The sequence below is a fragment of the Armigeres subalbatus genome, chromosome 2 (assembly GCF_024139115.2).
Source record: "Armigeres subalbatus isolate Guangzhou_Male chromosome 2, GZ_Asu_2, whole genome shotgun sequence".
Lineage (NCBI taxonomy): Eukaryota > Metazoa > Arthropoda > Insecta > Diptera > Culicidae > Armigeres > Armigeres subalbatus.
The window spans coordinates 234,876,402-234,904,318 of record NC_085140.1 but is presented as its reverse complement, the minus strand read 5'-3'; the positions used below and the strand labels follow the sequence as shown (position 1 = coordinate 234,904,318).

Below are 27,917 nucleotides of genomic sequence, written 5' to 3'. Positions count from 1 at the left end.
AAAGCGGGAGAGATTAAAATGTAAATATCGCGTGACCTCTCTCAATGAAAATGAAAATCTCAGTACTGATCACAAGCCTCTCGGCCGCTTCAAAGTTATTTGAGATTATAATGTGTGGAGCAATTCTGGATGCTTCAAAAAACTATATGTCCACCAATCAACACGGATTTCTGCCCGGGCGATCGGTTACCACGAATTTGTTGAGTTTTACATCAAAGTGTATCTCGAGTATGGAGGACAAAGCGCAAGTCGATACTGTCTACACCGATTTGAAAGCAGCTTTCTACAAAATCGACCACGAAATTCTGCTACACAAATTATCCCGCCTCGGAATATCTACGCAACTGGTATCTTGGCTGAAATCCTATCTTATGGATCGGCAGCTTCGGGTGAAGATCGATGGTTATGTGTCAGCGCCTCTCACAAACAGATCTGGTGTACCGCAAGGTAGCAATCTTGGACCGCTACTGTTCGTTCTTTTCTTCAATGATGCTGCTTTGGGTCTTGGTGAATGTTTCAAACTTGTGTACGCTGATGATATGAAGCTTTACATTGATGTACGAACGTTGGATGATTGCCTAGCTCTACAAATATCGTTAACTCGTTAACAGGTTGCAAAGGATTTCTCTGATCCACACTGCTGGAAATCATTGTACTGTGCACTCGTCCATCCAATTTTGGAAACTGTGTCTGTTGTTTGGCACCCCCATCAGGTCACGTGGTGCTTAAGACTCGAGAGAGTACAAAGGAGATTCATACGCTCAGCGCTAAAATCTTTGCCGTGAAGAGATCCTGAAAACTTGCCGCCGTATCCTGATAGATGTCGATTGCTAGGTTTAGACACGCTGGAAAACCGACGAAAAATACTGCAATCTTTGTTTATTGCCAAACTATTAGCTGCTGAAACTGATGCCCCCGACCTTCTATCCATGATGAACTTCCGTGTACCGAATAGATCACTGCGGAATACTACTTTACTACAACCACGCTACCATCGAACGGTGTTTGGATACAATGAACCGATCTCGGCATGTATTCGTGCATTCACGGAAGTCGAAGATTTATTCGAGTTCAACGAGTCAACCACATGTTTCGTAAATCGGGTTAAACGTTTGTTAAACTAGTAATAAGTTTTTATTTCTATTAAGACTGTTTGTCAGATAGACCATTTTAAATACAAATACAAATTTGCTGTTTTATTAATCCTCCTAAATTTTCAGCTAATTTGGATGTAGCTAGACTGAGCACGCGCAGTGTGAAGTTTGTATGGAAATTGCTATAAAAATCGCCAGTTAGGTGAAAAACTGTTCCGTGTTGCGACCCATTAACTAATCAAATGTAATCAACATAATGACTTCATAGAATAGGGTAAGACGGTATAATGCGCCCCATCTGGCCAAAACGCCCCCCTTTGATTTCTAGAAAACTATAACTAACCAAAGGTCAAATTCAGTTGGTACCTATAAATATTTGTAAAACCATCATCCTATGTGAATATGGGAATATTTTTGTATTACATATTGAAAATATTTGCAAAATACAAAAAGTCACAGTTTTGATGTAACTTTTAATGTTTGTTTGCTGAACATTCTGGAGCGATGCTAGTCTACTGTCCGCAAAACTTGCACTGGAACACTTAGTTGGGCAACAAAACAACTTTTCTCAGTGGTTAATATAATATAAAATTGCTTCCATCTTCAAAAATGTAACGTTTTCCAAAAACATGTTTCACTGGTCAAAACGCCCCAGTGTAGGCAGTACAGTATGCCCTTACGCGCGGCGAGCTTGCATCAGTTGCTTCCAAATTATATGGAAACTATTGAAATGTAATTCCAACCTGCTTAAATGGACTTATTTTGCTTTTTTATTGTCAAGCACATAAGAATTTGTAACCTTTTTATTATGTGATTGATAAAATACTAATGAAGGGCTATGAAACGTCTTTGGTTAAGGTGGGGCGTATTGCCCAGGCACTTTTTAAAATCAATTTTTTACGAGTTATCAAAAAAGTTTTATTACGTGTTATCTGTAATATTTTTAAATGACTACTCACGAGCAATGCATTTGTGACTTCCTGGACTACCAAATAACACAAAGTTTGCATGAATTGCGTTGAAAAGTAAAAAGTTATCAAGGAGTTGCCTTAGGGGGGGCATATTATACCGTCTTACCCTACCTACTTCCTAAGCTAGAGGACAGTTGTTGTTGCGAAGCGATCTGAAACAAAGTTATAAACGAAACAAAAATGCTCATTATTGATTTTGATGTTATTCTTTTACGTATTAAATTGAATTTACCATGATTCAGTATTTCCCTAATAACTTATCTTGCAAGCATAGAATCGTTTCGCAACAAAGACGATCAGTTTAATTGCAAAATTTTCTATGTTGGCATCGTAATCATATATTTTTAGAGCTTAATGAGCAACGTTGCGGAACGGTTTTGCACAAAACTGACTATTTAAAGTAATTTTCATACAAACTTGAAACGTGCTCAGTCTAGGTACATCCAAATCAGCTAAAAATTTAGGAGGATTAATTAAACAGCAAATGTCATTGTTTAAGGATAGAGGAGCGAAAAAGCCAAAATTTTAGTTACTCTAATGATCACGCATTGCATCGAATATTCTTCAACCCCAAAATCAGGATCTAACTTCAAATGTACGTATGACTTGATATGAATTCATTTCCGATTTTCCTTTTACGAACGAAGTGTTACAAGTCAGAGGCGCATGGTTCGGTTTTGCAGGGCCCCGACCTAATAACGTTTGGGAGCATAGATTATTAAACACAATCGGTGTAAAAGCTTGGGTTATAGAAAAAAATAGAAAATACTGTTTTCAAATGTAAAAGCTTCTAAACAGTCACATCGGGTTTGATTTAGCGGCTTCATGTTCGGTCATACTACAGTCCACTCTCTACATCTCGATATTCTGTATCCCGATATCTCTCCCTATATCGATGGTTTCCGCGGCTCCTTAAATCTACATACATTTAGGCATTCTACACTCGATTATTTCCCTATCTCGATATCTTTCTATCTCGGTGTATTCTGGTCATATTTTGTTCTGGATTCTCTCCTTTTTCGATATGTTCACATTTCTAGGCTACTAGATCATCTTTGGATAATAACAAGCACATCATCAACAAGAAATGACAGAAAAATATTTTAAGCTCTGGTATAGGGTGTTTCGGGTTGGAAACTTTTTCGACTCCCTGGGCATAGTGTATTCATTGTACTTGCTATACAAGTTACATACTCGTGCAATAATGGCGGGTATAGAAAAGCTTTCAATTAATAAGTAAAGAAATGTTAATAGAATACTAAATTGAATAGCAGGCCAAGTTCCAGTCCCGAGTAGCACACTTGTCACATATCAGTCACTGTGGCTCATATGCGACCAAATCAAGTCATATTGGAGTTACTGCAACCAAATGGAACTGAACTGTGTTACTATGTAATGTAGAGAAGAAAAAATGAGGGCTAAGGATGAAGATGACGAAGTTCCTGCTTCTCTGTATAAGATTAATTTAATATTATTGTTAAAACAATTGCATTGCAAAATACTACATGTGAGCCTATTCAGGCATTAACTTTGTCCTGCTTTGTCAACCTGGTTTCTCTAAATAAGCTTGCTGTCATGGACCAGGGGTAGTACACCAGGCCATCATGCCAAACATTGTCGATTGTCATTTCTACATCGAGTAAGACCTTGGCAGAGATTTTTGAGACAACTTGTTCCATCTGAGGACGTTGGAAACACGGGTCATTTGGTGCACGGTTGATCAACCGCATAGGAAAACAAACTGTTCGTCAAGCGAGATGTTGTTGTGATCGGCAGACTCAAGTAGCCGGCGGTGAATCGCCTATTCAAACAGCTTGGATAACCATGAGGGAAAGCTGACGGGACTATAACTTTTGAGATAGGAAGGATCCTCTTCATGCCTCCGGATGTGGCGAATGGGGATGATTTTTGGCGAAGTGGCTGAGGTGGAGAAACTGATTGAAGATCAGCGAAAGGTGCATAAAGAACGGAGCACTAATATGTTTGAGTTTGAGATCCAGAATGCTATTGAAGCCTGTGGCCTTCATATTTTTTGATTATTTGATATAGACCGTCAATTCACCAGCTGATAACATGCTCGTTAACGGCTGCTTCTTATAGGCTTATAATGTTCTGTCCGAGATTGTGTGAGCTGACAAGGCTGACCTATTTCGGCGACCTTCTTTGCAGTTCCTGTTTCAAGGGCCTGGGACAGCGCTTCTTCGATGGCGTGGAGCTGCTCGTTGATATCCTCCGGTGTTTCCGGATAACGCTGTTAGTCCATGCTGATGCAAATTTACCGAAGAGCCAATTTTCCACCGCGTAGTGGTCTGAGGTAAGTGCCTGGTAGACGACCGGGTGCGAATCATAGTCGTTCGTGTTTGTTATGTACAGGTCGGTGGCTACATGAACTCCGGACCAACGCAACCAAGTGGAAGAATCCGGGCTCTGGATCGTATAGTGACATTCCTAGTGACGATATGCTCCACATGCTGCCGTTTCGATAGTCACGACTGTTGCTCCAGGCTTGATTCTTGGCTTTTATGTCGCCGGCAATATTGTACTGACCTTGGCTCCGCGTTAGCATGACGATATCCCTCCGAAGGGCAGTCGATGATCCACCGCCGGCATTGGCTAGAGTTGGGCAGTAGGCCACGATGTGTGTGATTGTGCCGACAAAAGTAGTAGAAGTACTTCGACAGGGTTCTGGTGGAAGCCTTCCTCCGGATTTCCAGGAGTTCAGCCCGCTTTGGGCAGCCCTTGGTGGGTCCGCGACGTTAGGCATACGTTAGGGGCGTTAGGCATAATGGACGTTAGACATAATGGACATAAGGCATAATTGACGTTTGGCATAATTCTGTCTTCTTTATGTCATGGGCTGTTCTTTGGGTCATTTTATGCCTAACGTACATTATTCCTAACGTCCATTATGCCTAGCGTCCATTATACCTACCGTCCTTATGCCTATCGTCCTTACCCAAGTAACATTTCAAGTTTTATTCTGCTCTAGGAATGGTTTTCAAGATCGAATTACAAGAAGAGTAAGATATGTCCAAATGGCCCTCTCTGGATTACCACTATAAACCTCTTATAAGAGTATATAAAAATCCGTTTCAAGCCTCCCGCAAAAAAGGGAATTTGGCTGCGGCAGCTGTCAAAAATGTTGTTTTGAAACAAAACCTTGCAAACAAATAATAACAAACTAAAGTATTGATGAAAATCATGATGAGGATGAATACAAAATAATACTTTTTCAAGTTTTTTTTTTCAACATACTTTCATTAAAATGAGGTGCGCGCTTGATTTCATGGTGAAAGCCTGTGCAAAAATGAGATTAGGCACTACGCGCCCGCAAAATAATATAGTTTTGGGCAATAAATTTAAAATTATTATAACATCAATAACGTAAATCTTCACTAAATTTATTGATATTACACCCAATATGTTTGTTTTTTTATAGCTTTTACCAAAAACGTGTCATTTGCGGCGAAAACACCGTCTAATCATAAATTCTAGTGATAAATTTCACTGACTTGAAGATGGTTATCCATTTCCAATATGGCCATCATAGATTTCGATCAGAAAAATGTTGCTCTTATTGAACACCGTTATAAACCCTTTGCAATGTATATATTCTTATTGTGGTTATTCATTTGACCACATTATGACCAAAAATTATGGCTTTGATCAAGCTTTGTAAAATTGGACTTATTACGCTCTTCGTTACAACCATAGAGTTGCTAACAAGACCAATCGGCATTTGACGTTTGAAGCTTTTCGAGCAGATTTATTAGAGGTTTATTGATAGCAATAAGATCGCCAATAAATCTGAGGAACTAGCCATGGTGACTGCTGTCATAAATCCGCTATAAGAATTAAATAAATCCAACAAGCATGAAAATTGTTACTTGGGTATGCCTAACGTACTTATGCCTAACGTACTTATGCCTAACGGGGTATACTCCCCTTAGTAACAGCTCGATATTTGTCGCCGCAGTTGGCGTACTAGAGATCGGCCACCTCCATCTTGTCGCATTGATCCGTTCGGTGCAGATCGCACTTGTTGCGTGCGGCTTCATGCGGCAGTTCGTGCCGTGCCCTAAGTTGAAGCAGCTTGTGCACTGTGTGACGTCGCGGTGCATTAGCCGATATTGCTTCCTTTCAACGATGGTGTAACACCAGCTTCAAGTTCTTCCAGGTGGTGTAGCTTTGGATCAGTTGAACCAGGTAAAGCTGGTCGCGATCTCCTTGCCCTGTCGTGACGAGCGATCTTGTGCACGGGCACTGGCTTCAGCCCGCAACTTTCGAGTTATGCTTGGAGTTCCTCAAAACTAAACGATGGATTGATTATAGTTTGGCGGCATCATTTTCACGCCTTCGCTGCAGAACCAAAAAAAAAAACATTTCAGCTCTTTCGCGATCAATTGTCGAATTTTTGGGAGCAAGTCCGGCGGATCGCCCTTCAACAAACGTGAGATTCCAGTCCGGAGAAAACCCGGAAATGTAGGGTACACCTCACATATTTCCATATGGTCGGGTCATATTAATTATAGTCAATTGTATTTTACTACAATTGCTTCGAATGTAAAATTATACCACAATATACTAATACTTGTTGACCTGGCAGACGTTATCCTACACAGGAGGAGAGACTGCGCTATGTAAACTGGGTACCTACCCATGCAAATTTCCCATACGAGTCTTAAAATTTAAGGAAAAATTATTTAAGCTCTTTTAGTGGAATGTCTTCAACTGCCTAAGATGAGTTTAGTACTTTTCATTTAATTCCACCACGTTTTGTTATCTTTTCAGATTGACCTCTTCAGACCTTCCTTTAGCCGTCTTCAGTGTCTCGTACTTGACCCCACTTTTTTTTAATTAAAGATTTTTATGATTTTTTCAACTTTACTCTTGATTTTAACATGAGAAAATATTCTATAAACCTGTCGGAGATAATAATAAACATAGATGCTGAAGGAATGAAGAAAATCCATCCAGCCGTTTTCGAGTTATACGAATACGAACACAAACCATTTCATTTTTACATGTACGAATAAGAAGAGAAGAGAAATAGAAGAAAAAGAAGAAGAAACAGAATGAGAAGAATATATGATCGCCGGGAATAGATATGTGTGCATCGGGGAAGCATCGTTTGGCCGAAACCCATTCGGCCGAAAACCACCTGACAGAAAGTCATTTGGCCGAACGGGTCATCCGGCCGAATAGCTCATTTTACCGAATAGGATAATTTGCCGAACAGGACATTTGGCCGAATACTTTTCACAGTGAGTAGTCAGAAGAGAAATGTCTCTGTTCTTATTCCCCATATCTCACATCTCACTGTGAGAAGTGAGAAGAGAGTAGTGAAATGTCTCACTTCTCTCTTCGCACTAGTCACTTTTCACAGTGAGAAGTGAGAAATAAGGAGTGAGAAGTGAGACGTCCTACTTCTTATTTCTCATTTCTCACTTTTCACTGTAAAAAGTGAGATGTGCCAAGTGAGTAGTGAGACGTCTTACGTCTCACATCGCATTTCTCACTTTCACAGTAAGACGTGAAAAATGAGGAATGGGAAGTGAGTAGTTAGACGTGCCACTACTCACTTCTCACTCTTCGTCTTCATATCTCACTTCTCACTGTGAAAAGTGATGAGTACGAATTGAGAAGTTGGACGTCTCATTACTCATTCACTTTTCACAGTAAGAAATATGAGATGAGTAGTGAGTTGTGATACGTCTCACTTCTCACTTCTCACTCCTCATTTATCGCTTATCACTTCTCACCGCCTGTTGACCTGTTCGGTCAAGGTGAGATTCGGCCAAATGACTTTTTCGGCCAAATGGCTATTCAGCCAAATGAGCTTTTTGGCGACTGCGAGAATCATCGATACCACGTGACCACAAATAAGATTCAGTAACAGCTTTTGAAAAAATGTGACATATAAAACTTTGTAATACATTAAAAGACCCGAATAATTCTTTAAAGGGTCAATAACAGTAAAAAATGACTTATTCGGCCAAATGGCCTATTCGGCTATATGAACATTTCGGGTAAATGTATAAATGTGGGCATCAATAGACTTATGTTGACAATAGCGTCTAATATTTCGGGCCCGGAATTTAATCAATCAATTTCTGAGAACCATACTGCGCAGTCCTGGAACACTCAAGCAGGTTCTGCTGGGAAGAAAACTTTTCGATCTTCTCACAATTGGTGGTGAGAAGCTGCATCAATAGATCCATCATATTATTTTGAACATATGGGAGGATGATGAATTTGCCTACCGACTTATTGAATGACCGGCTGCTTGAATGTCTGAACATGGTTTTACGGCAATGTTGATTAGGCTGAATCGTGCAATTTTTGATGGCTTAAAATCGAATATTCCGATTGCAGACGAAGTGTCAAATTCGTTTGTGACCTTAGATGGATTAAGCAAGGCGATGCAGTTTAGAATTACATGTGAAATATTGCACTCTGTGCGGAAGCGTATGGGATTAGATCTTGCGTGCAGAAGAATGGGATTTGGGCTTTGCGAATGGCATCAACTTCGTTAGACTCGATCGCAGGGCAGTAGTAGTGGAAACTTTTGTTCCACTGAAAAAGAAGAATACGAGGATAACCATCAACTCTACCAAGACAAAGTACATGGTTGCGAGTAGATATAGAGGTATCCCTAGTGGTGTTTATGCTACACCCAAAAAACAAATCTGACAATTATTGTATAAAATTTGAGCATATACAATTCTGTAAGCTTTTTATACAAATATTGTATTAAAATAATACAAATCTGTATTATTTTAATACAATATTTGTATAAAAAGCTTACAGAATTGTATATGCCCAATTATTATACAGTTTCTGTAAGGTTCTTATGCAGAACTGTATTAAAATCTGCCATCTCATCTCCTGGTTGGGTGTATAAGGTAGTGCTTGATGGAGATGTGTTCCTGGGCACAAGTCACAAACAGAATAAGGATATGGACTTGATTGATATAAGAGATAGCGAACAATATCAAAAATTTGCACCAAAATAGCACATGACATTGATCACTTCTTACAAATATCATAACTTGATCTCAACATGATATTTCAGTGCAAAATATTGATATTGTCGTCTGATCCTTTATCTCTTATATCAATCATATCGATATCTCATTTTGCTATCTTATCTAGATTTGATATTATTGAGCTATTTTCGTCTGCTCGGGTTTGAAGTTGTTGAAGAATTTATTGACGTCGGAAAGGTTGTGGCTTGTGACAATGACGCTTCCCGTGAAGTGAACAGACAGTATCGCTGCTGCAAATAGAGCCATCTATGGCTTACGTTACCAACTTAGGTCCCGCAACATCCAAGTGAGAACGCTCTGAATAAAATCCAGATTCTATCAGTGGCCTTTTACATTTCTGACTAAAATTCAGATATCAGTGGCCCTTTATGGACAAGAAGCGTGGACGTTAAAAGGGAGAAGTCAGTTTACATTACGTTCAAGTTTGGAAGATGATATTTAGCAAGTACACTCAAATCATTAATTGGTGTACAAAATGACTTAAACAAAACAGATAGCCAACTCCCGTATGAAGGTGGAGTTTGGCAGAGTTTGGGAGTTTAGCAAAAGTAAGGTCGTGCGATATATACACCATCACAAATGATGCCCCCCGCTCGCTTTCAAATCGACTTCTATAAAAATCATTCTTCATGCCTGCCGTATCCTAACGGAACTATCAATTATAATTTCGCCTCTAATTCTATCATGAACATGTACGTCTAAGTTTGGAAGATGATATTAGCATTTCCATATCACTGTATTTTGTATTGAATGTCTCCAGTTAGTCTTTCGAGGAAAGGCACAAGATTGCCAATCAGGAGATCAAAGTTCGATTCTCGGTGCGGTTAAAATCGGGTGGGAATATTTTTTGATTCCCCGAAGCTGGTTATCTATTATGTCACACAACATACATATTCATGCAATGAAACACACTTAGGTTTCATATAATAACTGTGGAGTTGCTAATAAAATATCAAGTTTAAAAGCAGATCAAGTTCCAGTTGGAATGTAGAACATTGAAGAAGAAGATTGTAATGGCGGAATATGTAATACATTATTTTTTGTACCTACAAGCTCTGTTGTTGAAACAAGATATTCAATTACTGAACATTGCAACAAGCATGAGTTGGATTATAATATTAAGTAATCGTGTTTATTCTTATTTATTACCAAATATAAATCATTTGCATTTATGAATTCGATTTAATACTGGTTCTAGATCTCGATACCGGGTGTGCGCCGATGGCAAGCGTCTCTGATTTATTCTGTTGGGAGCAAACATAATCAACGCTGGATTTTTTTTTGCTGATTCATGCGACAACCGGATCCGTACCATATACAGCAACCAAACTTTATTTTATTACAGCTTTATTAACTTACAAATAAAAGAGTTGTGTTGTGGTAGTAGAAAAAATAACTGTTAGATTTATTTAATTATAAATGACCAAACATATACACAAATAACTGAATCGGTAGTGTTATGTATTATATGTCGCATTCAATTTTGCTTTATCAGTAAATTGTTGGTTTCTCAAATTATCATATAGAAAAACCCAGATTAATCCACCTAGCAATGATGATGCCTTTCTCGATAACAATGTAACAATTCCATTTCGCCTTAGTGTGATAATACCAATGAAAACTACCTACATAATGGCGTTTCAAATGCTTTATATACATAACTAAAATCAATTCAGGATAACTATGTGAAAAATTGGCTTATGCTTTTGGGGCCGTCCAGAAACCACGTGGTCATATTTTTGAAGATTTTTAACCCCCCCTCCCCCCATGTGGCTTATCGTGGTCATTTGTCAGACCCCCCCTCCCCCCCCTATGACCACGTGGTTTTTTCAAAAACCAAAAAATTAAAAAAAAAACTTATATAACTAAAACATATGGTTAACCCGATCAATTTTGAATATGAACAATGGCTTAATGGCTTAGAAACTTTCCAAATTATCCCTATATTTTTTAAATTTTTTGGCATTGAATGCTAGTTTTCATTTTATATCTACAGTCTTCAATATCTTTGGGTTCCTTTTGGTATTCTAGAATTTATTGTTATATTTTGCTGTTTAACCCTTTCAGGACGATTTTTTACATGGATTTAACGTACATATTTAGGGTTTTCCACTCGATCTTGCCAAAACTAGTATAGTAAGAACTGAAAAGTCGTATTTTTTTTCGGGTGTCATAGGCCAAACTGCTCTGAAGTACATATCCTTGAAAGTATCAAAAATCATGCCAAGAAACAAAATGTCCTAAGTTGAGAATATATTCACAAATATTGATGTAATCATGAGACATGATATTACGGAGTTTTGAAACGACCCGATCAACCAAGTTCTGAACGATGTATCCGTACATCGCTAAGCATCCAAGCAGGTCCATTGAGCCGATGCGATTTCATTTATTACTTTCACAACCTACAATAGACCTTCCATGAGTCGATGTTCTAAGATACGATATCGTCTGAAGTAGAAACCCTGCTTAAAAAATTATAAAAATTTTCCATAACAATTAGGAAATTTCCAATAAAGAAATCATGGTCCTATGAACAATAAAAAAATATTAATTTTTCTACAAATAATGCAAAATTTTCATAAACAATTAAGAATTTTCCACAAAACAAAAATAAATTAACACTTTGAAAACCAAAAATTGCAATTATGAAAAAAAAATTCCATAAAGACATCGAAATGTTTCACGGAAAAAAATACAATCATTCCATAAATAAATCAGTATTAGCAATAAATAGTTACAAAATTTTCCACAAAATAAATATTTTTTTTTACCAAAAATTAAAACCTTTCCACGAAAAAATCAATAAAGAGCATTGAAAAAAGGAGCATTTTCCAGTGGATAACCTCTTCTTTGGAAGCGTTTGAAGTTCATGGAAAATGTTATCAATTTGATTGCTTTTTAGTATTTTCTCAATGTAAATTTTCTTATTTTTGCGGATCCCAAAACGAATCGATTAAAGAAAAATCTTACATATCGGTCAACCCGATCGCGAGTTAAATCGTCAGGATGGAAATCTCAACTCATTTTTATTATATAGATATTTTGTGGAAAAAAATATTTTTTGTGGAAAAGAATATTTTTTTTCTGAAAACATTTGTAATTGTTTATTGCTAATATTGATTTATTCATGAACATTTTGTTATTTTTTTCATGGAACATTTTGATTTCTGTGTGGAAAATTATTATTTTATAATTGCAATTTTTGCTTTTACAAGTGTTAATTTATTATTGTTTTGTGGAAAATTTTCAACTGTTTACTGTTTTGCATAGAAATTTTATATCTATTTAATACTCATGTCCTGATTTCTTTATTGTAAATTTATTTTATTATGTAAAATTTCTACTTTTTTCTTTATTAAATAGATTTTCAGTCCAGAGCTGGTTCATCTCTCAAACCCAGTGCTTCTAGAGCCCTATAAAAAAGTTTGCGAACAAACCTCATTGTCATTGTGCAACTTGATGTTGACTCAATTTTGGGTACCTTGTCTCTTGGATATCATGTTAATGGAAATTAGGATCATATGCTTATTGCATCGGATTAGGTATATACCGATGATGAAGACATTGCTGATAGATATCGTGGGCTGAACTCGAGAACGTTTTGGATTACCTTGAGCATCTCGTATTCCTGAATATTAATCACTGGCTTAACGTTCAGGATGACCCATCTTATCTAAGTATTCAGAATGATGAAACAATGTGGTTTACGATTCAAACATTTCAACTTCATTTGCATGCTCTTAGAATCGAAATCTTCCCAAGGTCTCGGATATCTGAGTTTCCAGGGTCAGTCAAATTTGAGCTCCCATATTTTTTCTGTAAAGCCAATATCTAGATGAACAATTTTGCTGAAGAAAATGGTGGCCTAGCTCTCTTTTGTGATTTTATAGACAATCTAAAAAGCTGGGCCTATATGACCCATCCGTCTTGAAAGGGTTGAGATTTGTTTTGGAAATAAATTTCAATCGTTATTTTAACACTATTATTTAACCTAGGCTTCTTAAGCCTAAATTATTGCCTACATTTGTTGTTGGATTAATTTTAAATTCCAAGTTGCAAGGGAACCCTTCAGAATATTGACAAGAAATTCTTCGGAGTCTCAACGGAAAAATCTTTAGAATTTCAACGACATTTTTTCCGAAATTATGTGAAATTCCGAAGAATTCCCAGTATAAATTAGAAAAAAATTCCAGCTGACTTTTTTTTTACAGAATCTCTCAAATTTATTTTCAAAATCCTGGGCAACATTAATGAATCTACAAAGGAAATTCTTCTAAATTTCCAATGGAAATTTTTTGACGTAATATAGGGGGGGGGGGGGGGGGGTCATTCTGCAGAATCAAATTTAAGACCGTCACGAAAATTGGTCAGGAAGTATGTACTAATAACTCATCCGATTTTGATGATTTTTTTGTCAATCGATCAACAAACTGTTTATGATTTTGCACAATCATTAGAAACAATTAAATAAAGGCGCTAAACTATTGAAAATTGAATATCGTCAGGAACTGTTGAAAACTTGTTATACACAGTTCATTGCATACATTTCGTAAAAACATGAACTCTCATTGTACATTTTGTAAAAACATGAACAATTTTCAAAATTGTTAGTTGCAAAAGTGTCGGCGGCGTGATTCCAAAAACCATCTGCGGCGGTGGCGTGCGAAATTTTTTAAAATTATTTTTCCATTTTTCCTTTCCAAATTTTGTTTGTGGAAATTGAGACTGAATCGCAACCTGTTTTTCGTTATTTTTTTTATGGAAATAGGATCAAAGGCTAAAATGGTCCAATAACGTAGATATGCATCGGCGTTGCGCCCGACGCTGCGTTACCGGTTTTTCCCGATGCACACCTACGTCTTTTTAACGCTGAGTTGAAAAGACGCTACGTGGGCATCATCTCGCTTTGCGTTTAATGATTAAATCATTAAATTTTAATGCTTTGTATTTTTTAAACCGCTATTGTTATTCACCAAAAGTTTTTCGTGTAAAAAAAACCACGTGGTTCGAGAGCAACACCCCCCCTCCCCCCATGTGGCTTATCGTGGTCATTTTACAACCCCCCCCCCCTCCCCCCATATGACATGAATCAATTTGAATAGCGCAATCAACAGAAAAACATGAAAGCTGTTGATTGCAGTATGTACTCAAATTAACTCATGAAAAAAATGTTACTTGGGTCCTTTTGAAAAGTTAAGCGAGATTTGTTCAGTTCGTCGAGCTGAGTCGTTTGGTATATAACACTACGGGTTTTCAATCTTCTATAAAAATTTGTTCGTTTACAATTTTGTAGTACGAGAGGCTTTTTTAGTTTCTTTTAAAAACGTTAGATATAACTACATAGAACGACCATATTTGGATTCGAAAAATGACATTATTCTTTGCATTGTTGAAGATGTCCTGAAAATATCAAAATATGAGGTGCTCATCGGTAAATGAGATTATAACATTGTTAAAAGAACTGTTGATATTTTATGCACTTGCTTATGCATCACGCATAACCATAAAATTTGAATCGAATCTACGTGCTTGAAATACATCGAAATGAATCACCATTTTACCAAACGCTTAATGATCGGTGTGCCGCGCCGTAAGTACGCGTACCAGCTCGAATGTCCAATGATCTTTGCACTGAGAAGTGGTAAACCGGCATCAAATCATTGTTTCGCAAACCGGCATGGACCGGCCTGCTGGAAGCTGATTGCTGCGTCTGCAAGAGCAGCAGCAGTGGCAGCAGCACCAATGTTGAATATAAACTTGCCATGATCACGGCCAACAGCGGCAAGTAACCTTGGCAAAGAAGGAAGCAACGTTGAGTGTGCAAGTGAGCACGTTTCTCGCGAGAAAATTTGATGCTGTACGAGATTGTTGGTACGCAGTTCACAGCATTTGTAGACCGATGTTTATTAATTGAGCATTTGCGGTTAAATACATTCTATATCACTACAAGACCTCAGTTTTTTCGCGGTCGATTTTTTTATCCCACATTTCCAAATAAAAATCACATCTAGACTAAAAATTTGGTCCTTATTATGTCTTATTTTTCTGCAAATTTTACAATCGTCATTTAGACTTTTAGATTTTAACGTTTTTAAAAAAATATTAATTTTTCAAAATAGCGATCGTTCCTTGCATTTTCGTTTAAGTTGAAAATGCAAATAAAATTCCCAAAAATTGTAAATGATTGCAAGACGTAATATTTTTGAACATGCAAATCTCTATTCAGACAATAGATACCATTTTATTTAAAAAAAACTTATCACGCCTGTTTTTAGTTACAGTTGGGGAAGGTGGGGAGATTTGATCATCCCCATGTTTCATCGAGAACTAAAGTAGTTTTGCTCCAACGTATTCTTTAATATAGATCCACCAGACAAATGACCTTTATGTGGTGAGTTATTTTTTTGATTGACAACTTTATTTATTCTGCAGGGCGGTTTGTATGTTTTGACCTTCTTAAAGATTTTTTTATTGGCCACGAAAAAAAACTTTAACAACTTTTCATAACAATGACCAAATGCTTTCGTTTTTTCACAGCACAAAACCATAAATATACTTAATGATCTGTACTGACATTCAACACGGGGACACTTGATCCGCCGTTAGTCACCCATACAAAAACTTGGCGAAGAGTTTAAAAAAAAAATAAATCTGTTCTCAGGCTTCTATTTTTTTGTAGATTTGACAGATTTGATGAACGGTTGGCAGGAAAAATTATTCCTTGCATGGAAATCATATAGAAAGGGGACCAAGTCTTCCCAAATTTTAAAATTGCATGTGCTGTCGAATTAAATAACAAAAATCGTTCATGTGCACCTGCGAAATGCTTGCCATTATTGCATCGCCCAAGAAAGCAGCACACGAATAGCAAACTTTTACTTACTTTTTTGGATCGCCTGTTTCTTCTCTATGACATGTATGACACGACAAATTTAGTATGTAAACCACTTTTGTCACTTTATCACCACTTGATTATCACCAGAAAGAGCAAATTTAGGCAATATTTGCTCTATATTTCACTAAATATAATCCGGACTGATAAATAATTTTGATCTCCTTTGGCAGCAGCACACTCCGAAATAGAGCGTAAGAATGTGTGGATAAGAGGTGGCTTGAGGTGAATTTTCTAAAATTTTATTACTACGTGGGTGACTGACATTGATATTTTTATAACTTTGACAATTTTACAAAATTACAAAAACCCTTGAATTAAGTCCTTAGAGTCTACTCGCATAACCAAAAGTCTATCAACCAGTTTCAAATATACAACATGCTCTTTTTCTAGGCTGACCATACGTACCGTATTTAACGGGACAGTCCCGTTTTTTAGACCTTATTGGGCTGTCCCGTCGTAATCTGAAAAATCCTTAATTCGTCCCGTTTTTTTATTGATTTGTCCAAAGAGCTTCAAATATTATTTAAACAAACTCAATATTTTAGGCAGGAATCTAAAACCAAATAAAAGAAAAGTGGACGAAACCCATCAAAAAAGTTTGAGATGTTATGTTATTTGTGTTGCTTTTGAAAGAATGCTTTCTATGTCGTTCTGGATTTTGCATGGATCGACTTTTCTTAAGGTTTTTATCAGTTAATGACAACGGGAGATTTTTTTATACACTTTCATTTCCTTGACTTTTTTCTGCTTATTCCACCATTAGTATATATTAGTATATATTAGTATATATATTGCATATGTCAGATCGATACTTGAATATTGCAGCATAGTTTGGTCACCTTACACAGTCACACATGACACAAGCATTGAGTCGGTACAAAAGCAATTTTTATTATATGCACTACGCAAGTTAGGGTGGACTCAACATCCACTCCCGTCTTATAAAGCACGATGCATGCTAATTAGTATACAAACATTGAAGGTACGACGGGAATATGCGATGCTATATCTCATTAATGATGTTACCTCGAACAAGGTCGACTAAGAGGCAATATTAATAAATTATTTTTTTATATCCCACAAAGACCTTTGCGAAATCGAACTTTATTTGCCTGTAGTAGTCATCGTACAAACTGTGCGAAATTCGGACCCATAAATCAAATGATGGCAGCATATAATAAACATTGCAATGCTTGATTTCACTACATCAAAGACTAAATTGAAACAATACTTGCGTACTTAGTAAATGCTTGGTGTGTATAATTTATATATCGGATAAAAGAGTTTAGTAATTTTAAGTAACGGAGAACTATATTATAAGATTAAATCTGTATCAAACGGTCTACAAACATGATTGACGACAATAAATAAATAAATAAAATAGAACGGAACCGATAACTTGCTAGGCAAGTATATCCTGAAAATCAGGTCTCGCCTCAACGCTAATAAAATGAAGCGCAGGGACAGACATTTTATTTTCCAGATAATGTTCATTTTCGATTTTTATTCTTGCGAAGTAGGTAGGGTATCTGTTCCATTATTAATAACATGCTCCTATATCAATAACATTTGTAAACAGGCTATTTCGGCTCAAATTGTGTAGTATCCCCTAATTCTATTTGTAGTTATCCCCTAATTCTATTTTATTCAAATTTGCATTACCACATTATTTTCAATCGTTTGATTCTTTTCGAAACATTAAGAATCATTCAAAGTATTTCCGAATATTTCGAAATAATCCACTGTAAAAAACGACGACACTAAAAAATAGTTTATAAATCAGCAAAACAAAATAAAATTAAGGAAAACTGAGGAAAAATTAGTTCGGATTTCGGTCCTCACGTACTTCAAGGCTAGTTTACAGATCAGGAGCTTGTCTGAAATTTCTCTTTCATATATGTACGCGGGTCTATGGGATTTCGTTGTAGAAAATTAGAATTTCGGCCCGATTTAAAATATAATCCGGCGGAAATCTGCGAGAGTCCGAGCTGTAAACCAGCATACAAATTAGCCATGATTTATTTTATTGTATCAGTCCCGCCTTTTTGGAAGCAATTGACAACACCAACCATATTTATGGTTATTCTTATCGGGAAATCGGGAAATCAATAATCCAACCCTATTGCTCTTTTCAAATTTGTCTTTTGAAATTTGTTTTTCCTAATTTTTTCCTCAGAGTGTACTTTGACTTTTTTGTTGTTGTTTTTTTCAATTGTTCAGGATTGGAGCATTTTCTGATTTTGATCAGTAATAAAAACCTTAATGCATGTTTAAGAGTTAATTAAAATAAAATTTTAAATGCCACTTTTTTTTTGATATTTTGAAAAATGCGTAATTTTTTGTTCCTTCGTATTTTTGTCCGCGCCCTTTTGAAGAATGAAAAATGTGTAGGTTAATATTTTTCCACAACTAACTGATTACAATAGAAGGATATGGTGGTGAATAATCCACTCTAAAATGTTTCTCTAACTTCTGATACGGAAAATTAGGCGCATAAATTTGAAATTTTGAAAAAAAAAAAACTTGAATTTTGCACAAGGTTTTTGACATGTCCCGTTTTGTAACTGCGTATGTCCCGTTTTTTCACCGAAATGATCTGGTCAGCCTATCTTTTTCGGTCCTTGTAATTGAAGGTTCTGGGTATCCCTGGAGTGAGGCCTTATTCATCCAATCCCTGGAATAAGGTTCTAAGATCTACCCGCGTAGCCAAAGGTCTATCATCCAAATTAAAATACGATACATGCTCTTTCTGGTCTAAACGCGTAATCAACCGTCTGTTGACTAGTTTCAAAAGGGGTACATGCACTTTATTTATCTATTTATTTATTTATTTAGTTTATTTAATTTCATCTGACAGAAATTTTCTTAATGAAATAGGGATAGTCCTTAGAATAGAATGTTTTCACTACATATGTTCTGCGCTATCCAATAAAACACTGGAATAAGGCCTCAGTCATACAAAAAATCCCTGGATTACATTCTATGCTAAGTACCACAAAGAGCATGTACCATTTTTGAAATTAGTCGATGCATATTTGGTTACGCTTGTAGACCTTAAGACCTTACTCCAGGGTTTTCTTGTATTACTGATGCGTTACTTAAGATATTTCTTGGGTAACACAGAACATGTGTGGATCACATTCTATTCTAAGAACGTCAAAGTTCTACCCCTTTCAATCTAGTCGATGGACCGTTGGTTACGCGTGTAAACCTTAAGGCCTTACTGCAGATATTTCTTGGATGATCTAAAACATATACTATCCTATCCTAAGTACCATGAAGAGCATGCACCATATTTGAATTTGAACGATAAACCATTGGTTACGCGAGAAGACCTTAGGGCTTTACTCCAGGGATTTCTTGGATGACTAAAGCCTCACTCCAGGTATTTTTTGATGACCCAGAACATATCATTTAAAGACCTTCAATTCTAAGGACCGCAAAGAGCATGTTGTATATTTGAAATTGGTTGATAGACTTTTGGTTACGCGTGTTGACTCTAAGGTAAAACTTACACACTTCAAGGATTTTTTGAATAAACATAGACAAAAGTTGTTAATCTTGGTAGTATATAAATTCCCTTTTCCAAAATGGCCAGAATTATTCAAATAGGTTGAAAATTGTAAAATTTGAGAAAATGTCAATACCTGGGTTAGGGTGGGTCAAATTAGTATGGGAAAAACTTTTTTCGACTTTTTAGATGGGCCGCCCTCTTATTCGGTTCTATTTGATGCCTTGATGCTCTGGACAAAATTTCAGCCAAATCGGTCAACGTTTGGGCGGTGCTAAACTCGTTGGAAGTTTATATCCAAAAATGTATGCAGAAAGATCCAAAAACAGTGAATTGCAGTTGGACGGCACTATTTACGATCAAGAACCATGATACTCATTCACATCTTGAAGAATTTAATACAGAATGTTATGCAGAAAACCGCGAGAAGATTAGAGTTTACCCGGCTAAGTTATTAGCATTTCTCTGATAAAGATAAAGAATTACCTAAGAAATTCGATATTTTTTAAACAGAATCATTGATTCAAGAGTGTTCGGCTCCTAGTATTTACGAAAACGAGATTTTATAATAATTATGATGTCGAATCGTTTACCTTAACAAAAGTAACGAGCAAGCGTAAACCAAAGTATTTCCAACCCTAGTAGCACAGCACAGATCGATTTGGTTGCAGCAACTCCAATGTGACAGGATTTGGTCGTATATGAGTCACAGTGACTGATATGTGACAAGTGTGCTACACGGGGAGGAATGAGGATCCGGAATTAAGGCTAATCTCTAAAAACTATGAATGTTTTTCGCTAAAAAACTTGTTTTAGTCAACTCATATTTGTGAATCGTTGCATTAACAAGCTGGGAAGTCAGTTATGGGCCCATGATAAAGCTATATGATAAAGCTTATCTCTGGCATTTCGATATGATTTTCCGAATTAATCCTCGTCGATACCCACACCAATAAAATATTTATTTACCTGAAATTAAAAAGTCCACGTAATCATCATTACTTCATTACCAAGGTTTCAGCTAATTTTGACATCCAGTTTTTGGAGCAGATCGCACAAATAGTATTGTCAACCACCAATACTATCAAGGTTGAACTTTCTACCGAAGGACGTTTATTGAGCGTCCACAAATTACGTAACGCTTAGAGGGGCAGGGGGGTTGCGCGAAGTGTGACGGTCCATACAAAATTTGGAAATGTTTCATACAAAAAGTGTGATGTACGTAATTAATGGATCTTCCCTTATTCATCAATTCGTTTGTGCAGGTAATGCCACTACGCCACTTCAAGTTTTCGTTACTTGGTAGAATCAGGCTCACATATCTTGTTGTCATTCAATATTGCAGCTCTGTACGACTTTTGTATGATTTACACTTTTAGTTCACTGTTTCCTCTTCACTCATATTTTGCCATAAGCTTTTCCTCCCTCGTTTGTCTTTGAGGTGGCCATTATTGGATTTTTTTAAAATCTCTCAACTACGGTATGGGATCGGAAGCCTTAAGGACGGATTTCACTGAAAAAGAGACTTGCATCATTGTAGGATTTAATTTTTACCATCTATTTCGAAGGAATATGCTGCACTCGACCCATTTCTGATAAATTACCGAAAACAAAGCTCTGGTCCATCAGTTTTCACATATAGCTTCACTTTTCTTGTTAGTTGTTAGCTGAATAAAATTCGAAATAAATATCGATCCAAATTTATATATATATTTATATATATTTTGCAGCCCTAGGCTGGCTCACCTCTGATAATAGGAAAGCTAACACACTAATTGCCATCCAAATCACATGAAAAATAAGAAAAAAATAGAAATTTTTAAATTGTTTCTAATTTAGAATATTTTCATCTTTTTGACATCAGTTTGAAGTCTAAAGAATGGGGCATTATTGAAATAATGTTCACGTTTCCAAGCCCAAGTGCATTTCACTGGAGCTTAAAAAGTGCTCTAGCCATTTTGCTTCAAACACCTCATACAAACTACTCGCTGCAATAAACGAGTCATACCTATAAAGATATGAATAACATTGGATTCCTATTATTCCGAACTTTCCCACTATGGTACATACCCCGAGCAAAGGCAGATAACTGAAATGAAATCAAACTGATAACATGCTAAGTTATCCTTATTATCATTTTGATATTCAGTTATCAATCAAGTGATTAACTGATAACTGAATAATAACAAATTTTATTATCAATACAAATTTGCCATTTTCTTTAAATTTTCGCGTCGTTCAAATATCGTACTAAACATTCTATTCTTTCAAACAAACTAACTTGTGGGAGCAACTTACCTATGGACATATTTTATGGTGAATGGTCATCCCAACTTGTTTAACACGAGGTAAAACTCTACCATATAAAACTGCGAATCTTTCTTTAATCAGATTTACCATACAGATTAGGATTAAGGTTTATCCAGCTTCCCATTCTCACCATAATGGCAGACGCTAAAAAAGTGTGACAAGAACTGTTTCTTAACACTGAGCTGAAATGTTCGTCTAAGCAGACGATGATTTTCCCTGTTACCAACGATATCTATAGATTCGTTTATTTTCTGGAATTTGCGCAAGAGTTCAAGTTTTCTTATTTGTTTTATACTATGCTTATTGACTTTACTTTCATTTCAGGTGTCGTTGAATAATGAAGTATATATGTATCTGGGAACCATACGATGCAGGAGTTGAATTAAAACTTAACGTGGACTTGCAACTCCCGAAACATATGATCCAAGGGCATGTGCTCATTCAGGAATGGCGAATACTCTTGACTAACCGCCTACTTTGCAGGACAACGTCTATATATAAAATGAGTTTGCATTTGATTGAGGCGATATAATTCACTAACGGCAATATAATTCATCTTGAAATCCGCAGTGTTCAAATATATGGGGCAGCGAAGAATTTAACTGTCGGATAATCAAGAAATTGCAACGATCTGGTGTGATTTGGAGAAAACAATTATTATCGCACGGACGTCGATCTAAGTGCAGCGCTGCAATATGCTCAACTATTGACAGTTTTGAACTTAGGTTTGAACGTAAAATACGAATCCGGGCAAAATCGTTATATGCAGTCAAACCTCCACGATAGTTAATGGTCGGTCGACTCATGGAAATATCGAGATGTAGAATGAAGATTATTAAGAAGGTGTACTGTCATCATAGTAACCCACAAAACAATGTTTAGTGTTGAAAAATTGCTTTTATGAGTCGATATTGAGTCATAGAACATCGACTCCTGATCCTTCACTGCATATAAATAAGAATGAGTTGAGATTTCTGTTGTCTACAAATACCAACATTTTTTCATGGATTAATTCTTTTTGGGATCAGCAGAGTTTAAACGTGCATATGAAAACACAAACTTTCGACAGTATGCATAAATACTTAAAAATATTAGCGAAAAACTACGTCGTATCTATGATGAAATGATCAAAGAGCCCTGATTGGGAAAGCATGAAATACAGTCAATACAGTCCACCCCATTTTAGGCAACACATGATTTCTGTTTTATTCAAATTCTTAAAAAAATGATTGTTCAGTTTTTCTATTATTAATAGTTTTGGGCCCCCGTTTTGGTTTGTTGGCATTAGAAATATGTTATACGGTTTAAAAGTTTTCTAGAATCTGTAAAAAGTACAAATCAGATGTTCCCAAAACGGGGGAGCACTGTGTTTCAAAAACTAACAGACAAATGCCATAACAACCAAACTAGCAACCGTATCTTTGTTTGAGGAATATCATGGATACTAGAAATATCACGAATACTATTGCTGGACTGGACAATGATTAATACTATCGCAAAGTTTAGAGTTACTTGCCCCTTGAGAAAACATGTAACTCACTGCGACATACAAGATTTTGGTTTTGTTTGAATAAATCCTAGCACTGAAATCGATTTACAGTGTTGCACTGCTAGCAACCTAATGATTGACAATAAGTGAGAAAAACTAACCTGAGGAAGATCGGGAACGATTGCCTAGTATTTATATACTTATTTAATTGGTCACAACTGAAAAAAGTGTTCAATAAAAGGACGAAGAACTGTATTTATCCTAATTGATTGTCGACTTGCTATTTTGAAATCAATTCGGTTTTCATTTTTGTTATGTTAAATGGTAATTCAACCAAAATGATAACAATTCTAGTTATCAATATAATTTGATAATAAAGTTTGTTATTAATAAGTTATTCTGCTTTGCACTATGTCCAGCCAACTGTTATGGTCATGGCATCATGATTTGATTATAAATAGTCTTCAGTAAATACAAGTTTGTATGAAGCGTAGTGCTCTTCTCTTTTGCTCCACAAGAAAGCGTAATTGGGTGAGTGCCCAGAGACGTCGCCGTACAATCACGTGATTCGAGTTCGAACCCCAGTGAATGCCAACATTTTTTTCAATGCGTAACGAAGTCGGCAAAGAAGATTCAACTATTTTGGTCGATAAAACAGTGATGAGTGATAACTAATTGATAACTAAGTTAGTTATTTGAGTCAATAATATGTATAACAAAATGTGTTATCAACTTGGTATCAGTGATAACTTAATTTGTTTTCATTTAGTTATTCCAGGAGCAAAATTCTGGTATCATTTTTGTTATGTTGGCTGTTAATTCAGCCAAAATGATAACAAATACAGTTATCAAAATGTCCGATAACCGGATAATAGAATTTGTTATCAATAAGTTATTCATTTTTGCTCGGGACGTTAGTGACACGCAACCGATTCTAATATCACGATCTTCGTTTCATCAGAACCTTGTCACGTGTGAGTTAAGTCGGCTCAATTATAGGTTTTTTCGTACATCACAACTCCATTTTACTGATTGGGAACGTGACTTGAAACAATCTACATGTCTATAATAATACCAATGCCTTTTCCTACCTATGGGTCACTGCTTTTTCCAGTTGTTCAAACCTTGACATTAATTAACTACAATTCATTAAACTTTTACTCTGTCATGTTGCAGATGTGAAAACCATTCTGAAGGAGGTAAGCGGCAAGCTTCGTTCCGGCGAACTGACGGCCATCATGGGACCTTCGGGAGCTGGCAAGAGTACGCTGCTAAACATCCTCACCGGTTACAAGTACGAGTCGTTAAAAAAATTCATCCATTCTTTCTTCAATAACCTTTGATAACCTTCTTCTCGCAGGACCACAAACATCGAAGGTTCCATCACCATGAATGGAAAGGAACGTAACCTGAGCCAGTTCCGCAAGCTGTCGGCCTACATTATGCAGGACAATCAGCTGCACGCCAATTTGACCGTTCAGGAAGCGATGCACGTTGCTGCCAGTCTCAAGCTGAGCCAAAAAGTGGAGAAAACCGAGAAGTTGCATGTGGTAAGTGAAAGGGAGGAACTCCTTGAACTGCGCCGCCGCCGTGCGTACGCAGATAATTGCTTGACTGGTTGCGAAAAGAAAATATGCATTGTGATGCAACTTGATGACCTTGATCAGATATGGTGGATAACTACTTAATTGTAGAGTATATGGCAGGGTAACGAGGATATTTTGAACCACTAACATTTTTTGGTCCACACATTCATGCATATTGTAAATGTAAGAGAAATATGTTTCTTAGTTTGTAGAACGACTACACTGCACGAAAAGGTAGCAAGAATTTTTTTCGTCGTCAACTTATTTTACATTAAAAATTTTGCCTAAAATAAGCCTTGCGAGCAAAGGCGTAGGATTGTCAATCCGGAGATGACGAGTTCGATTTTCGATTTTTCGGGTGGGAAACATTCTTGACTCCCTGTCCCTGGGCATAATATATCCATTGTATGGTTTTATGAAGAAACCTAAGGTGATTTTTTTTGACGTAGAACTACGTCTGTGTTTTCTATATTGGGGTACACTTTACGATTGCACAAAATCGAAAAACGTCACGAAAATATGATAGACTTTGATCGTTAATATCTCAGCCGTTTCTCGATGGATTTTTAATTTTTTTGGACCATTCAATCAAGGAAGAGTCAACGCTTCATACCCGATGTACACTGAAGTCGTTTTTTACGCGGTTATTTTTAAACAAATCGCTTTTTATGCGATTTTTTTTCAAACGAATTTTGGGAGTTCCGCGGTTTATTAAGATTTATTATGGGATTTAACCAGTTTTTTTACGTTGTTTTAATTCACGCGGCCCATATCCTCCGCGTAAGAACCGACTCCAGTGTGTTACAATATTTATTTAAGATAATATTTACTATTGAAAACTTGCTAACAGTTTAGCAATCGGTTTCGGTGAATTAGTTAATCTTGTAAGTGCAGCGCAAGCTTCTTTTTCCATAGCACTACATTCCAACTGAAACTTGTCCTGCTTTTTAACTTAGTAATCTATTAGATTTTTTTTAGTCATTAATTGAAAGCTTTTTATATCCACCATTGCAATATAGTATGCATCTTGTGTGACAAATACAATGGATACACTATGCCAATAATCTTCATCACCCGAAAACATCCTAGATCGGATCGAGAATCGATATCGCCATTTCCAGATTTTGCGTCTTTGTTCGCAAGGCTAACTGGAGACCTCAAGCCGGCATAGATGTCAAATAATGCAACTTACAGGGTTTTTAGCTGGTGCAGTTCGTTTCTGCTAACTTACACGCGCATCTTCTCTCGAAAGCTTGGGCGTTTGACGGCAGCTTCCGGCTTACGTCTATTGATGCCATTAGAGGGGCTCGTAATCTTCTTCGCTGCTGCAGTGGATGCATTCTGGGAAACATTCTTCAGCTCGTTTATGCTAATTCCTAGGTGTCTGCCGGAGTAAACGCAAAGCCCGACGCAACTTACGCGAAGGAATAATAATTCTTATGAATAATTTGTCAAATTTCTTTGACGCGTCTACTCTGTCTTCCTCCAAAGGGTGACCATCAAACGCCGTTGGCAGTTCAGCTTTCACGATGGGCTTTTCTGTAATGAGCCACGGGTGTTTAGACAGACTTAGTGGCGGGTGCTTAGTCTATAGACTTATAAGTATCTGCTCCAGTTTGCGTCTGTTACGATTGCAGCTGTACACTATAAGCCAGGGTTGTGCAGAATCATTCTCATACGATAATTATTGGAATTATCATTTGATAACTTCTCAGATGTGAAACGTAGGCGAGTTGTTATCGGCGATAACTATCCATATTTTGGAATCGATTCATTTTAATGTAAACTTAACTAACAACAATTTAATGTGAACAATGCTGTTCAATCGGAATCGGATGATTGGCATAGTGTTTTTGTGTTAAGTAGGCAAATAAGTTCAAAAGTAGCATATACCAATGTTTCGAATCGAAGTTTTTATCAATCGATAATTTGGATATGTGATACGCTTGAGAGTGTTTCTCATCCTCGATTATTTAAAAAAATTATTTTTATCATCCTTTTCAAATGTGGTTTTAAAAATTATATACATCATCAAGGTTCGTAATGCTCACTCAATCTCAGGAGCACAGGATAAACAACGAAAACAGATTCACCCTGGGCTTGAAAAATGCTTGCTTTGGTCTCATCGAACGGAAGAGTCGAAAACATGTACATTACACATAGCTACGTAGTTCTACGTCACTTTTGCGTATAACCCGATTGGGCTGGACCTTGGAGTTTTTTTGAAATTCCTCTGGAAGCTTTGACTTTCTGTGATTACGTATATTAGGATTCCAAATTAGTCTACACAATTATTGTCGACTCTCTACATCTCGAGGCACTATAACTCGATATCTCTCATTATGCCGATGGATTGCTCGGTCCCTTCACTCTACATACATTTCTCCTTTCTAGGTACATCTCGTCAATTTTTGTTCAGGATTCGCTCTCCCTATGTCGATGTATTCAAATGTCTAGGCTACTAGACCATCTTTGGGCAACAACAAACACATTAAAAACAAGAAATGGCATATGGTTTGTTTTCGTTTTTCATAGCAACGAGCTTTTTGGATCTAGTGCCCATTTAAATGCATCTTCCATTCTTCAATCTCTCCCTAGCTCGATGGTCCCTTAAATATCGAGATGTGGTGGAGGTGGATGTACGACTGAAATTTCGAGTATGTGGGTAACAAAAAGCTCGGTGCGTTGTTTCCTGGGAAGAACGCCTCGTGTACTTTTGGGCCAATTCGTTAATATTACTTGCTATGCTATTCAGTATTTTCTATATAGCTCCAATCGGAAATACATATTTTTAATCAAGCTAATAGGGTAAAGTGACCAATAGTGGACCCCCAACCAATAGTGGACCCTCCAGCCATTTTTGCATTACTACTGCACAATGTCAACATTTTGCTATGAAATTCTATCGGTAGAACCTACCTTACAGTCCTATGATTTGATTACATGCATTGGAAATGCTATGGAAAGTCAAATTAGATGATTTTTTTCAATTCTATAAAAAATAAACAC

The 27,917-nt window shown here is 36.7% G+C and overlaps 1 protein-coding gene across 1 annotated transcript in view; it reads left to right on the top strand.

Annotated features, from left to right (window-relative positions):
- The window catches only part of LOC134211905 (ATP-binding cassette sub-family G member 1), a 59,706-nt gene that overhangs the window by 15,206 nt on the left and 16,583 nt on the right, over positions 1 to 27,917 (top strand). The window contains exons 2-3 of the mRNA XM_062689286.1: positions 24,499 to 24,616; positions 24,683 to 24,872. Coding sequence (XP_062545270.1) covers positions 24,499 to 24,616; positions 24,683 to 24,872 — 308 coding nt within the window. The remainder of the gene's footprint in view (positions 1 to 24,498; positions 24,617 to 24,682; positions 24,873 to 27,917) is intronic.